This window comes from Uranotaenia lowii, chromosome 1 (assembly GCF_029784155.1).
Source record: "Uranotaenia lowii strain MFRU-FL chromosome 1, ASM2978415v1, whole genome shotgun sequence".
NCBI lineage: Eukaryota > Metazoa > Arthropoda > Insecta > Diptera > Culicidae > Uranotaenia > Uranotaenia lowii.
The window spans coordinates 181040630-181057254 of NC_073691.1; the positions used below are offsets into that span (position 1 = coordinate 181040630).

Genomic DNA, 16625 nt, shown 5'->3' on the forward strand with positions numbered 1-16625 from the left:
TATATGACGTCACCTTTAATGAGCTTTATTCTAATTATCAGAGAAGCAGGATATTTATTTTGTAATCTGTTGTTATGTCGTTGTTTTTTTTTTATCAATTTGATTTTTTTTCACCAAACTTCACCAATCCGCACACATCGGTGCGAATATTTACTCGCCAGGTGGCAGCCGACTTCATAATTTATCTTCATCCTTACGCCACTGCTCCACTTCTTGGCAGCTGATTCACAGACTTTCCTTGAACCAATTCATTCGTGAAATCAAGGCTGCCATCGGCCGGGACGTACTCCCATCCCAGAGGGTCATGTCAATGAAACTTCCGGCCCTGAAAGCTATCCAGGATGGTTGCCGGGATCAGCTATTTCCCAGCTTGTAAAACGAACAGCTGATTTCTCATTGTTTACAAGTTGTTTGGCAACAACTGGTCCGCTAAATAATAACAACATTAACCCTTCGTTTCATATTTTTTTATTTTTCCTTAAAAATCATTTTAAACAGTTGAAAATGATTAGTACATCAAGAAAAAAAATTAAAATAAAATACGATTTTTCCATTTTTCCATACATTAATTGTTGCAAATTTGTTACTTTATGAAACGAAGGGTTAAGAACAATAGCAGGTAGATATGAGTTTCTATAGATTTATCGCATTTGAAACTGATAAAAAATGTGAAATATCTACTGAAAACGAATATTTAATTTGAACCAAAACAGATTTCTATTTCGAAAAATCATTGAACAAATCTGATCTTCACAGTTCAAATTATAAATCTATTATGATGTTTTGATTTTTCAAAACAAAAAATATCAAACAAATTTTAAGTCAAACTTTTTACCTGTCTTCGTCGTCGGCAGTTCCTGGAAAAATCTTCCCAGATAATCGCTCAGTTTTCAAAACCAACTTATAAAAATGAACAAAAAATTGCTATCTTCGAATCACAGAAGTGAACAAAAAGACATGTGGAAAACACTACCAGCTCAACAAAATGTATGCTTGGAATGCTTTGAATCAAAGCATTCTTCAAGCATTCCTCCCATTGAATTCAAGCATTAAATGGCCCACTCGCTGTTGCACCAAGGCAGTTCAACCTCATTCCCATGCCGGGACAAACGATGCCTTGTTACAGCGATGCCTTTTGCAACTCCGGAAGACCCTTGTGCAATGAAATAAGCGGAAAATTTGGGTGTCCATTTCTTAGCACATTTCTGGAAAAGGCCATACGAGAAATTTTCCATACGAAGACTTCTCTATCCTTTATGAACTCGAAACAAAAAAAAAACTGATTTAAGATTAAAATGTGCCTGACATTTCAGGATTTGCTTGTTTTTTTGGAGACCTTACCTGATTACCTGATAAGCCTCCGTTTTTCCCTGATTTTTGGAAAAAAGGTCCTCACTTTGACCGAAATTTCTGATTTTGATTTCTCATTTCCCAGAAATTTGAAAAATGATGTTGGCAACCCTACTCACTAGCAGAAAATCTCTAAAATGATCAACCATTTGTTATACAGAAAAAAGATTTATCTGTTTTGTAATTTATGCTCATGTGTATGTGCAATCAGAGCAATCAGCTGAGTGGACTAATGCACGTTTAGAGTTAAACAAAACTCCATTTATGGCATTGAATGCAACCCTACGCGCGAAATTGTTTGCTCAAGGCTTTAAAAGGGCCTGAAGTATCTGTGCTTGATGCACTTTGTTCCCTTCTTGTTTTGTAAACAATGTCACGAAAATGGCCGATTGGGCTGTTTGTTATTTTACACCACCCGTAGATACAGTGTGGGCAGAGTGGACTCCCTGATTTGATCGGTTGATTGTATAAAAACCATACAAGATTATTACAAAAGCTTTTTATTCTGAAATCTACATACAATGCCATTTATTTTTTATTAAGTTATAAAAATGATATCGTCCAGGTGACGACCTTGACGAGCGATGCACATATTTAGCCGTTCAATGAAGTTTCTACGCAGCAAATCTGGCGTTATTCCAGCGATAACATCAACAATTGCTTCTTTAAGGGCTTTCAAGATCCTGTAAGTTTAACAAAATCTGCTGGCATAAATTCTTGAACAACCATCATCTTATACGGGTGTAAATGAAGGTCTGAGTGTAAAATTCGCCTCACCGTTCTGGCCGAAATTCCAAGAGCAGCAGCATGTTTCCGCGCAGAGCGCGATGGAGATTGTTCAATAGACGCTCTTACCGCTATTATGTTTTCTGGTGTCCTCACACTCTTTGGTTGTCCGAGTGGTTTTATAGGTAGTGCAGATCCTGTCGCCCGTGCACTTGCAATCCATTTCCTTATGGTTTTAGCATCAGGAACACTATCAGGACGACTCAAACGAAACCGTATAGGAAATGCACGCTGGGTCGCCACCACACTATCCTTGTTTTTAAAGAACGTTTCGACTACAAAACCACGATGCTCGCCTGTCCACGGCATGGTGACTACTAAAAATGGCGTCTTTTCCCCCACCACGCGAAATCACTCCGACTCCGCTAACTCGCGCATGCACTCTTCAGCGACGGATTGAAACTAGGGAGTCCACTCTACCCCACCATGTATAAAAGCCCTGGTTAAAAACTGAGTCTAAGTTGAATAAATTTTTAAAGCAAATGTAATCAAACAGATTTAGGATCACCGGTGCACAATGTTTGGAGTTACTTACGGTACGGAATGTTGGTTTCCAGAGTGCTTTCCAGACTATTTTTCGCAGCACTATGTTCTGTTATCCCAGTTGAAAGTCTACATTCGACACATCTGTCAAATCAGTGGAAGTTAGGGAGTTGTCAATTTTTGCGTTCTTTAGGGAATTTGTTATGAAAAAAATTCATAGGCAAAGGCGGCACATTTCTCACGGCCATTATTGGCAGCACTGTTATTAGAAAATCTCGAATAGAATCAAATACATTTTCCAAGAATAATGTCAGTATAGTCAGTGGAAATAGTTCTGGTGTCAACCAGATGTATCACTTTCAAACACATTCACACACACGTACACACTTTGGTTTCCCGAAGTCATGCCCATTTGTTCATTTGTACTGTCGAACGACCTAAACTGCAGGCATAGCTGTGTAGGTTTGTGTTATTGTTCTAGGTCAAATTTGAAACATCTGTTCAACATCATAATCAGCAACCAGTATCCAACCGTTAGGGTTGTCAAAGTAGACGTTTAAAAGTTGAAAGAACTATACAACTGTGTATCGACGCCAGTGACAGGTTTTGTAAGTAAGAAAAAAACGTTCTAGGTAATAATAGTGGTATATCTACACAATGCACTCACTTCTCAATGTAAAACGTCCAAGTGGACCAGTGGCATTCATCGGAATGGTTTAAACTAGATGATCTTTAGATGGGGGATGGGTTGGTATTGAAGTTGAGTTTTTAGTACCCAGTTTGCACGATTACACCGATATTAGAAAGCTAGTTACTGGTTATAAAAAGCCGAGTTCATGTTCTACATGCAAGATGGAATGCAATGTGTGAATAAAACATTAGGTCATTTTCAAGGAACATGCGACACATTTAAAGTTACTTTGTCACACATTTTTGAAGCCAAGTGCACCGCGTTTATAGTGAGAAATTTTTATACCGGTCTTAGAAAATTTGTTGTTTTTGAGCGTTTGTGCATTTCTGCGTAAGTGTGGGTTAAGCGTATCTTAGAAAAATCTGTTTTTTCATTGACGAACAGCAGAGTGAAGTAATTGTCGTCATTATTCGTGATCCAACTTACGAACGATGACGGCAATGCATTGCAATGCTTTCTTAGGAAACAAAAACTTACCGATATAAATTGCTGTTGCTGTACCGTTTCGCTGACAGGAATGTTGAATCTATTTTAAGTTTCGAAATATTGTAAGCTAAATTTTCTCTGTAGTAGATGCCCTCCACAGTTCAGGTTACGCGAAAACGGAATATGAGTCAAAGCTTGATTTTTGGGGCTTCATCAAATACAGCATTTGAAGAACTGTGAGAACTATTATGTAATAAAAGTAAAAGTAATAACAATGATAAGTGATATGTGTATCATATGAAAAAAAAAACCTCAATCTGTAACAATCATAACTTTCTCAACACACAGATAAAACACACAAATTACGTTTAACGTCATGTTACATTTTGTTTCCATTCATTTTTGTTTTCAAATCGTGATTTTTATACCAAAATACAAAATCTCCTGTCGTACGAGATGTTTTGTTTTTCTATTGTTGTTGTTCTTTTCATTGAATTTTACGAAACCGATGCTTGGGTTGGGATATCCACCTTCAATGGATGAATCTTTGTGCACGGATGGATATCTGTTTATTTTTCCTGTAAAAAAGTAGAACTTTGCACCTGCATGACTGCACCTGGGTAGACAGTAGTTAAGTTATCTTGCATTACGTTGCTCCTGAAAATTTGTGTTTGCATCTTCACAGTGGGTTCTGTTTCGCCACAACCTGTGGCCGAATCCGTCCGCTGTAAAGCATCCCGTAGCAGTAGTGTAGTGTGTAGTATCGCCAGTTATACCGAATCACCTCGAATGGATCTCGAACTAATTCGGGCAAAGCTCTGGTTGATCGACGCTTGTAGACTGTAAAACAGTAGTGTGGTAGTTTTGAAGTTCAATTTAATATATGAACCAATTCGAGACATTGTAGATATAGCCGAAATTACATTTTTCGCACAAGCTAACATTTTTCCGATATCATGAGTTAAAAAAAGAAGATGTCAAGTTAAACAAATCAGTGTAAGCAGTCGAACTAGACGAACACGATCGCGAAATGTTTCGGTAACCGTTGAAATAGCAAAAGTAAAATCTCTCTGATCGATTTCACAACGAATTGATTGCGTTACTCTTTACGGGTCAAAGGAGAACCGTAATGTAGTTAATCGCAGCTCATTTTTCTCTAGAGGACGTGTTAGTCCCGATCCGTTGGACTTTAAATACTTTTCCTCCCGAAAGCTCCCAGAAAATGAAAAAAATACCTGACCTAACCGCTCAAAGCTTTCATCAAGACCATGGATGTCACTGAGAGTGAAAAAACTCGGAGACATTTGTTTTGTTTCTTAAATTGTCCCATGTCCCCTAAGGAGTCATATCGGAATAAGCTATCGCTTCTCCCCAAAAACCCTTTCCAATAAATAACGGCATGAGCTCAATGTTATTCCCGTTTGTCAAATCCAGTCCTGCTAACGTTAGAAGTACTGTGTATTCCAGTCAATAATCCACAGCTCCAGAAGCTCAAGCATCCATCCTCTCATTGTCGTCCAATGTCGCCCACGAAGTCCCTCTCTACTGTGCAACCTCTTCTATGTTATTCGCTTTGTCTATTTCTCCAATCTTCTACTGTCTTCGTCATCTGTGAAACTGTTCTTCAGATTCCATTTGAAGTCCCATTCCCGTTTCCTTTCATTTGGTTCTTATTTCATTGTCAAAAAGTAAATATTGCTTTGGTTTTGTATTTCTTTAATAACCATTCATGTTCAAGACCAAACAATTCAAACTTTCAAAACATAACAAAACGATTCCCAAGATATTGTTTCCGTTTTTTCACACCCCTTCCCTCAAGTCCTGTAGTTCAAATTACAACCGAAAAAAATGCCTTTCCAAGTTTAACCCCTTCGGATAGAAATCTGTACCGGTGAGCTAGCAACTGATTGGACCAGCTGCATTGATAACGAAATCTAAACTAAAAGACTAAGTCGATTTGGGGTCAAGTTTTGAATTTCTCAAACCCTGGAGCCTAGAAAACTTTGTTTCAAAACTCATCAATAATTTTTTTGCAGAATTTGCATGTAACGTTTACATGAGTTAATTTGAATGTTTAGGTTTATATGAGAAAATTGAATATTTTTTACTAAAAAAATCAACATCATTTTCATTTTTTCTGTGGAACTGAGCTCATAGTTTTTGTGCCAATTTATAAATTATCTAGACAAAAATTTCCGCTGAACGACTCCGTATCTTGTTAGGCAAAACGCTTATAACCTGTTTAACAGGGGTATGTCTTTTGGCATTGAAAACAATAAATTCAATAAACATCACTGCCGGGAACCTAGCGTGATATCCCAGATCGAAAAATCGGTCGGGTTTTGGTTCGTTCAACCCGTGAATCGGTCCGAAAACTGACGAGAAACCTAACCAAATTCGGACCAATCCTGCTGACGACGCGATGTCAAAAACTAACTGTCAAAACAATTGGTCCGGATTTTAAGGTAAGCTCCCAAGTTCAAGTAATTCGTAATAAATTTATTTCATTTAACATGTACATGACACATAACATTTAAAAAAAATGAAATATCACTGAAACAGAACATTTTTCGGCAGGCTAACACCCTCGCGTTACCTCTATGAATCTGAACTGGTTTACCGAAGCTTTCAACCGAACAATGTTTATGACATAAAAAACTATGATTGCTATGATTGAAACCGCGGTGGAACGTTTCGAAAATAGACGACGCGCGCGATGATTGTTTATCATTCCGGCCAAGAAAAAACTGATCGAATTTAAACCAAATCTAGACCGATTTTAACTGTCATGTAACCGTGGTTGAATTAAAGGGAATTTTTCGATTGCTTTGATTCTGTTGATTCAGCTGTCAAGTCTTGTCTTCGACGCTGCTTTTAACAGCAGCGAAATGGTCCAGAAAATCGGGCGTTTTTTTACTGACAAGCTTTCTTTTGACAGTAATCGGTCCGTTTGTGAGAAACGCTCCGATCCGGGATTGCATGGCTACCCGGATCGAAAAATTGGACCAAAATTGGTCAGAATTTGGTCCGATCAACCCGTAAATCGGTTAGAAAACAGACCAGAAAATCAACCAAATTCGGACCAATCCAGTGCCCTGGTGGCACAACTTTCCTGACAGACTATAAGTTTTTGCGAGTGTGCTGTCAAAACAATCAGTTTTCTGATCAAATTCGGACAGTTTTCCAACCGAAATCGGTCAGTTTTCCGAAAAAACCGGCAAAAATGGTCTGGATCCGAACGCTCTGCCCTGTTGTATGTATTTTCGTTCGAGTTTTCTGGAATTATATTTGTTTTGAAATTAAGTTAAGCCAATTTACATTCTTTTATCGATTCTGTTTGAAAAATTTATCGACAAAAATGAGGCTTTTCCAGCCAATTCAGTTGACTCCGGTCTCCAGGCGACGACGCTGATACAGGAGGTTCTGCACTTTCCGAAACTTCTCTTGGGTTGCATTTTATCACCGATCATGCAGCGGATGTTGTGGAGGTGTTTGATGCGATTATGGTACTCTCTAGAATGTTAATAAGGAATTATCAATAACTTTGGATAGAGAATATATCTGGAAATTTTACCAGTAGAGTTTCAATGTGAAGGCCCAAGCTTCGTCCTCTTTCGAATTTCGGTTCACAAATGACAGCACATTATGAAAAACCAGATCGCCGCGGTTGAAAACCAAAACTTATCGCTTTGTTTTCAAGTGGTTTTAGCTCGGCCCAGAAAAACAGACCGAATTCCTACCAAAACCGAACCGATTCGAACCGATCGATTTCGATTTCTGTCTTCTAAACTGTTGAAGGCAGCGGGGAAATGGGTCGGAAAAACGAACAAATATCGGACAGTTTTTAACTGACAAGCTTTCTTTTGACAGTAATCGATCCGTTTGTGAGACGCGCCACGATCCGGGTACTTTTCATGCAACACTTTGCGAGGCACCAGCAGTGATGTCAATTGAATTCATTGTTTTTCAATGCCAAAAGACATACCCCTGTTAAATCATAATTCGTAATAAGATACGAAGTTACGGTCTTGGACAAAGTTGTTCAGTGGAAACTTTCCTTAAATGAACTTATAAAATGGCACAAAAACCATTAGAAGGCTCGATTTCACAGAATAAACAAAAATGATCTTCATTTTTCAGTACAAAATAATTAACTTTCCCATACAAACCTCAAATTTTAAATTTACTAATGTAAACGTTACTTGAAATTCTGCAAAAAAAAATGATGGATGCGTTTCGAACCAAAACGAAGCTTTTTGGAATCCAGGGTTTGAGAAATTCAAAAATGACTCCAGATCGAGTCAGTCTACTAAAATAAGTCGAAGAATTTTCTTTGTCATTAAACTAATTTGCTGCAAAACTTTCTCACCCAACGATTGAAATGTCAATACCAACAAATGTAAAATCACTTCCGGAACTCTTATATAAGGACGTTCAGATTTCTCAATTAAACCTTAACCAAATGCTGAGTTTTAAAGTTCTGTTTATCACACATAACAAAATTTAATACATATTAAGGTTATTTTCGTTCCAGGTGGCGCAAGTCCGTAAGTTGCTACCTCACCGAAGATTTAATCATCAATCCATCAACCCAATCCCCTAGTTGTTCATTGTGTCCCTAAGTGTATTGTTTGTGAATGTCGTTGAAATCGCTATACTTCCCAAATGTTCTAATATATTTCTTGTCTCGTTTCCGCTTGATTGAATCTTTCCACACACCAAAAAAAATCGTCGGTTGGAATCCTGCTTGCCGATGCGCTTGGATTCTGGGCGCCGCTCAACCCGTTTGGCCCCTGGATCTGGATTGGACCTCTACTTCAACGACCTGGGCGATCTGACGCCTCTGTGTGGTGTGAATTTCACGGGTGGGTTGTGTTGTGGATGTGTGATCGCAATCACGAAAACCGATGACTTGCGAATCAAAACCAAAGACATATCGTGGTGTGCGGGCATATAACGTACGAGTCGGTGTCACATTTCCTGAAGGATTTTTTACACGAAGATCGTGAGGATGTGGACGTTGAAGTGGTATTTTTACATCGGTAAGTTGACCTTCCCAGTGACTCCATTACTTGTTCTTTTAACAATTTGTCACCAATCGAAATCAGTTGCCATAACTTTTTGGTTTACTACTTCCGTTATGTGTTTGTTGGTAATCGCGCGAATCTATATTTTACATTAGTTAACCATATTGTATTAGCTAGAGTTGTCAGCCGAAAGGATACAACAGAAACAGAATCTTCCTTTTCCGTAGTCCTTCATTTATATAACTACCACCAGCTTGAGGAAAGCAGCTAGTATTATGGCTTTCAAACGAGCCCAGCGCGCTACTCATCAATTATAATATTAAACTACTGATCATTAGGCCGGATTTTGTTTCAATGCTATGTAACGAAGTCATTCCAAATTAATAACTCTCTTCTTCTGTTGTCTCATTGTTCACCTTCTTTCGTCATCTTTGTGCATATATCTTAGCGATCATTGTCATCTAGTAACAGTATCACTCTCAACTGATAGTCACCTGTTTCATCATTCATTCACTTATGCTTTATTCTGAAGCTCACGCTACTGTCATCGTACAGCTTAACTATCTTGTTTCTTCTAAGGGAGCGTGAACGACTCCGTCAGCTTCGGATGTGACGACTCGCTGCTGCAGTTTGACCGCCTCATTCGGAGCTGGCGGAGCGCATTCGTGCTCCCTTCTCAATCACCGCTTTATTGAGTCTTTGTTTTCGTATCACTATTTTTCTATTTACTAAATAATGTCAAATATGAACAAACGATATTAATTCAATCAACCCCAAAATACCTGTACAAATATGTATACGAATGTAGAAAGGAGCCTGATCTGGAACTCGAAGGTCTCTTGAAGCGACATTACACGACGGTGGAGTTTTTTCAGGGAACTATGATGAATGCAGTCGATTTGGAGCGTGTTAAGGTACTTCCCACTCACAAGTGTCTCAAAAATTAACTAATTTTTACCGAACTAAAAAAAAATAACACTCACACCACCAACATAACCAATGACTCACATCTACATCGTTATCTTTCGTTCCGTCTCTAACAATGTCACGAACACAAACTTAACGTCTTCTAACGAACTAATCCCGAACTTATTGTTTCCCCAAAGACCGAATTCAAACGGAATTTCGAACATTATCAGCCCATTGTCACTGTGGCGATTCAGAAACCACCATTCACAACCACTGTCACGCAACATTCCAAGCCCGCTAGTAACCAGGCGGCGGCAACGCTATTCAAACCGTATGGAGCACATCTTTCGGATTTCCCCTGTTTTTCCCCTCGTTTTGACAGATTTAAGCTTTTTTCTTCAGATTTAAGCTTTCGTCTCCTATCTTCTCAAGGTAAAAAAAGCTTAAATCTGAGGAAAAAAAGCTTAAAAACGAGATTCACGACCACTTATTTAAAAGATGTTGGTCACACGATACATAGACAAAACGTGTAACGTTGCCTCCCTCTGCTAGTAACAGTGCCGTTACTGCTTGCAAACTGACCTAACACACACAAATTTAACAGATTTTTTTAAGCTGCTTCGAAACAGTCGAAAACAGTTACTTCACAAATACACCTTAAACACTTCAAATGGTAAAGAAAAAAACAGCAACACAAAATACAGTCACTCCCTCAAACTATAGCACACATACAAACACACACACAACGGACACGAAACATCAGCCTCTCAAATTTTTGCACCGATTCCGTGCACCCAAGGTATTTTGCTATACTTCGCTGCAAACAACTTAATACAGCAAAAAAAATCAGACGACAGACACCGACGACAGCGCCGCTTCGTAGTAATTACGCATTCGAACAACCAAAAACAAAACAAAACAAACAAAAAACGAGAAACAACTGTGACCTATTTCCACCAGCGTCAGGGAGTATCTAAAAAAAAAAAGTTTTGTTGTAGTTTCTTTATTTCTGTTTTGTCTCTTAACGATCCATGTAAATTGGCCTTTATCATAATTACTTCACTGTGTATATTTGTAGAAACGGGTAGAAATACGGTAACACCAGCTAAAGTCTGTGGGGAGTGAAACTAAATATCGCTAATGCTAGATTTTGTGTAGTAATTGTTGAGTTAAACTGGTAACCGAATACTGTTTTAGTTGTGTCTAAGCTATAATCGATCGAACGCTGATAAACGTTTCGTTTCCTAATTTAATTCTAGAAGGAGGTTGTCAGTCGTTTATGCTGAGGCCGACAGAGCCGACGACCGAATTTTACACTACCATTTCGACCAAAAAATGGCTTGACCAATTTCTGCCATTTTTGAGCGAGATAAGAGTTATCCAAATTTCTTATATTACTTGCTTAATGGTAATTAACCATAACTGTCATTTTAGAAGGTAAATGTTCCTTCCGAAAGTAAATCTTATCGAGCCCTTGAACCCGTGTGTCAATCACCTGATTCGACTCAACAGTTGAGGATAGATACTAAAAACTAAAACTATCCGATGTCGGAAACACCCTTTAGAATTTTAAGCGATAATTCGAAATAACAGTTTTAATTGGAATATGTTTCCTAGAAGATTTGCCTTCCACTTGCCAGCATCGCTTTGAACTCTAAAATTGCTCATGACACTCAAATGAGCGAAATCTATAAAAAAAAACTTCTCAGGAAACATCTAGTATGGAGCTCTAATTTCACAGTTTACCCTCCAATCAAAGAACACTGAAAACAGTACAGTTCATTTTAGCCTAACTTTGTACTCTTACAGGGTTCGGAAGCCTTGACAAAGCTAATTTTTTACGTCTTGCTTTTGTCTAAAAATTTATCACAAAATAATGAATTTCGATTGATTCGTCCTTCCAACACTCAAGTTTAATCACTCCTTGACTCTACACTAGACTGAGTCGATTTGAATTTTCCAAAATCTGGGATCTTCAAAGCTTCGTTTTTGTTCGAAACTCATCCATGATTTTTTGCAGAATTTTTAAGAGAAGTTTATATGAGTAAATTTGAACTTCTAGTTTTGTATGGGAAAACTGAATATTTTGTACTGAAGAATCAACTTAATTTTTGTTTCTTCTGTAGAACCGAGCCTGCGAATGTTTTTTGTGCCATTTTTTAGATTCTTCACAGGAAGTTTTCCGCTGAACAACTTTGTCGAAGACCGTAACTTCGTATCTTATGAGGAAAAAAAAATGTATATCTTTTGACATTGAAAAACAAGAAAGTCATTTGACATCACTGATGTTGCTTTGCGAAGTATTGCATGAAAAGTTGTCATGCAATACCTCGATAAGCACCCAGCAGTGATGTCAATTGAATTGATTGTTTTTACAATGCCAAAATACATACCCCTGTTAAACAGCTAATAACTTTTACCCTAATAAGATTGGAAGTTGCGTCCTCGACGAAGTTGTTCTGCGGAAAATTTCCTTTAGAGAATTTATAATTTGGCTCACAAAAGATGTTGAATTATGTACAAAATATTCAGTTTTCCCATACGAACATAAAAGATCAAATTCACTCATGTAAACGTGACTTAAAAATTCTGGAAAAATCATGGATGAGTTTTGAACAAAAACGAAATTTTTAGGACCCCAGGGTTTGAAAAGTTAAAAAATGACCCTAAATCGACTCAGTCTACTCCACACGGACACACTCACCAGAGTGTTCTTATTTGGCAGCCTTATTGCTTTTTCGCTAGTAGTATTGGCAATCGGTTGAGTAATTGGTCGTTCGGGTCACCAATCAGAAGACAAATGAACATTTCACTCGGTACTTTAAAATAATTTGATGATCTGATGATGAGATTACACGTACTCTTAGAGAATATCGTAAAAATATTGTTCAAAAGCAACACAAAATCAAACCATAACCTGATTCAAGGGAATAGAAATGTCAATTTACGTCATATTTAAACAAAATTTCGGTCACTAAAAAAAATTCATGCCTACCTTCAGAAGTGGAGAAATTGAATTCTGAAAGAGTTTAATTTCCAAAAACAAAAAAGGACACTCTCTGCAACTCAAAATGAGTTCGAATTTGGAAGTTGTTTAAATAATTACAAATAAAAACATTTTGGCAGTTAAATGTAAAAACATGTTTTAAGAATGCTGTTTTCGATTATGATTGTTTTTAACGTTTTCCTATCATTCGCAGGGATTCAATATGAGAAAGCGATAACTTCTATTCCCTTTTCCAATGACGATCACGATAAACTTAAAACTGAAAACAAGCAAGAGAAGAAATGTACAGAGATGGCTTTCTTCCGGCTATGAGCTTCCATCTGGCTTTCTGCACTTTTTGTTTCATGCAAAACATCAAGAAATTTTTCTATGTTCCTGATTTTTCAGGATTTGCCTGTTAATCTGATAGGCCTTCCTTTTCCCTGACATTTGGAAATTAGACAGATTTTGCCCGAATTTGTAATTTCCACGGCAAACTTTCATTAATTAAAACGATGTACATTTTACCCCAAACCTTCCTAGAGTGTCAATATGACATTTTAGGAAGTTTGCAGGCTTGTAAATCAACGTAACTCAAATATGATATTCAGACAATATTTAGCTACAATCGCTCGGTTTTCTTGTTATTCAAGGTAAAAGAAAACAATCGAAAAGATTCGGAAAAAGGTGTAGATCAGTTATCAATAGCTCGAAAAAAATCACTTACTGCTTAAGAAAGCGGAAGTTGAAAGCTGTAAGTTGGACATGTGAATGTATTTTTTGAAAATTTTCTTAAGATTATGTTTACAAAAAAAGTAAAAAGAGGTGTAAAACCGTACTTTACAATCTATCAACATTCAAAATTGTTTCAGTCACGAATTTAAATCTGTCGATGAGTTTTGATGGATTTTGTTCCAATTTCTTTCTATTGATTCTGGTTGAGATATTTCTTAGTTTTGACAAAATTTGCCTGGATATTGCCCAGAATGTTTGACGTCAATTATGAAATAAAATGTCCGGATATTGCCAGGTTTTTATATAAAATTGCCCGGATTTGTCCAGCCCGGATACGTGCTGAAAAATTCTGGCAACCTTAAGTTTGACCGTTATATGATTTTGTGTCGCTTTCGATCTTCACTAAAGAATAATTTGTGGGTTATCGTTGAAAAACTGTTCCCAGCCAATTACAAATCAATTTATTTTATACCTGTTTTAGGGGAGTAATGAAAATGTAGTGAAACTGTTCATAAGTTTTCTGGATTGCCAAAATCGTTGATGTATCGAAATTTCACAAAGGAAAAATTCCCGCATATGTCTCTCGGTGTTACGTAACTGTCGTTGCGACGGTTTATTATTGATAATTTCCATTTGTAACAAATGTGCATTTTGAATACTTTGAGTTGGATTGAAAAAGGTTAGGAAAAAGGGATCTTGAGTTTATTGGTTAGAAGACTTTTGAGAATAAAAATGAATCTGTTAGATTTCGAATGACAGCCTTTTTGAAAGATTGACACGTGATTCTATCTGGAACCGGCATTTTTGCGCTTTAGCCATATCCCAGCAATTTTTAGTTCTGAAAATATTCCAGATAAACACTGATTTGTACTAAAAAACTTTTGAACAAACACATACCTATCTTGTGTGATTTTTCTGAGAAATCGAATGAAGGCTGTTTGAGCCACCGCACGCATCGAAAAATAAGGTTATGGCTGATCTACCCTCAATTTTTCTACATTTTTAATACTGTTCAGAAAAAAACATGTTCGGACTTGAAAATTTTGAACCAATTGAGGCATATTTTCGGAGTAAGTTCGGACTAAAAAATTTTGATTCAAACAAGACTTCTCTTGTATGATTTTTTTCCGAGAAATCGAATGAAGACTGTTTGATCCTCCGTACGCATCGAAACATGAAGGTACCGATGTTTTCATCTCAATTCCCAAACAATTTTCAAATATTTTTTAGAAGAAGCATGTTCAGAATTAAATATTTTTAACCAAATGAGACCTATCTTTTGTTATTTGTTTTCGAGGTTATTTACCCTAAATTCTCTTACATTTTTCAAATAGTTAAGCCATAACTCCATTTTCTGAAGCGTGTGATGGCTCCATTCGATTCTTCGGAAAAAAAAAAACACACAAGTTGAGTCTCATTTGGTTTTAAATTTCCAAGTCCGAACATGCATTTTTTCTGAAATATGAGAAAAATATAGGGGAATTTAAGGTAAAAACAGTAACAACTACATTTAACAATATAGATATGCGATTCACCACACCAGACAAGTCGGATTTGTTCCTAAATTTTCCTGTAAGAATAAGTTTTTTTTAGAATTAATTGAAAAATGTTAAGAATTCGAGGGTTAAACAGTCATAACTCCGGTTTCGGATGCGTGCGGTGGCTCAAATAGCCTTCATTTGATTCCTCAGGAAAAATCATAATAAATAGGTCATATTTGCTCCGATATTTTACAGTCCGAACAAGCTTTATTAGAACTATATAAAAAAATGTTGGGAAATTGAGGGTAAAACGGCCATTACTCGTTTGCGGGGACTTCATTCGACTCCTTGGGAAAAAAGTCCACAAATAAGTCTCATTTGGTTCGAAATTTTCAAGTTTGAACATGCTTTTTTCTGAATTCATTAAAAAATATAAGGGAATTGAGGGTAAAATCAGCCAAAACTCATTTCACGATACGTGCGGTAACTCAAATAATTGCCTTCATTAGATTCCTCGGAAAAAATCACATAAGACAAGTCTCATTTGGTTCTTGGTTCAAAATTCTCAAGTCCGGCTTTTTCTGAACTATATAAAAAAAAATGTAGGGAAACTGAGGGTAAATCTGTTTTCCGATACGTGCGGTAGCTTAAATGGCTTTCATTCGATTTCTAGGAAAAAATCACACATGGTTCAACATTTTAAAGTCCAAACTTACGTTTATGTTTTCGACTGGGAATAATATATGGTAATTTATTTTGGCTTTTTCCGTCTTGAATGTAGATCAAACAACGGTGGTTTTGAAATACCCGACGTTTCGATCAGTTTTGTTGGTCTTTTTCAAGGGAATTTGCTGTCTGTTGTTTTTGTCGATTTCGTTTTAGTCCAACGGCTAGGAGTCTAAAACGAAATCGACAAAAACAACAGACAGCAAATTCCCTTGAAAAAGACCAACAAAACTGATCGAAACGTCGGCTATTTAAAAAACCACCGTTGTTTGATCTACATTCAAGACCGAAAAAGTCCAAACTTACTTTTGTCATAAACAATTGAAAAATATAGGGAAATCGAGGTAAAAATCAGCCGTAACTCCATTTTCCGAAGCGTGTCATTGGACAGTCATTTGATTCCTCGGAAAAAATCACACAAGATAAGTCAATTTTTTTCGAAACTGTTTTGTCCAAAAAAGACTTTTTCTGGATTGTTTTCCAAATATAGGAGAATGAGGTTTTAACCCCTTTTTTAAGCACTTTATCTCCGTTCGTAAGCTCGTACGGCGTCTGAAACTACATATGTCCAATTGGTTCTCCGGACATTTTCACTAAAAGAAAGTGTGTTATCAAAGAATTGGTTCATGTAGGAGGGAAGATATTGATTTTCTTCGTGGTTTATACACTTTTATCCCCATGGTGCGTTGGGAAAGAATTTGGTTTCGTTTATTTTTTGGTATCATAACTTCAAATGCATTTTGAGGTACCAAGCAAAGATAAATATAAACTGTTCCGCAAATTATAAAAGAAACATTGATTCTTTCACAAAACATTTTATTCTCAAACATATTGCAAAATAGTGTTTGCTATCAATTTATAATTTATTTAGCAGTGACAAAAAATGACAACGCTTAAGCCTAGTCCACACTAGGCAACATGGACTGCGATTTCGTTTGCTGAGACATTTTTTATGTTTACATCTTGGTTGCTGAAGGTCTCCCATACTTGTCGGGAGACGAGATGCAAATGTAAACAAAAACAAG

At 36.9% G+C, this 16625-nt stretch overlaps 1 protein-coding gene across 1 annotated transcript in view; it reads left to right on the forward strand.

Annotated features, from left to right (window-relative positions):
- Window positions 1-16625, forward strand: part of LOC129739076 (calcium-activated potassium channel slowpoke) — a 191324-nt gene that overhangs the window by 86318 nt on the left and 88381 nt on the right. Inside the window, exons 8-9 of the mRNA XM_055730463.1 lie at window positions 8668-8778; window positions 9572-9677. Coding sequence (XP_055586438.1) covers window positions 8668-8778; window positions 9572-9677 — 217 coding nt within the window. The remainder of the gene's footprint in view (window positions 1-8667; window positions 8779-9571; window positions 9678-16625) is intronic.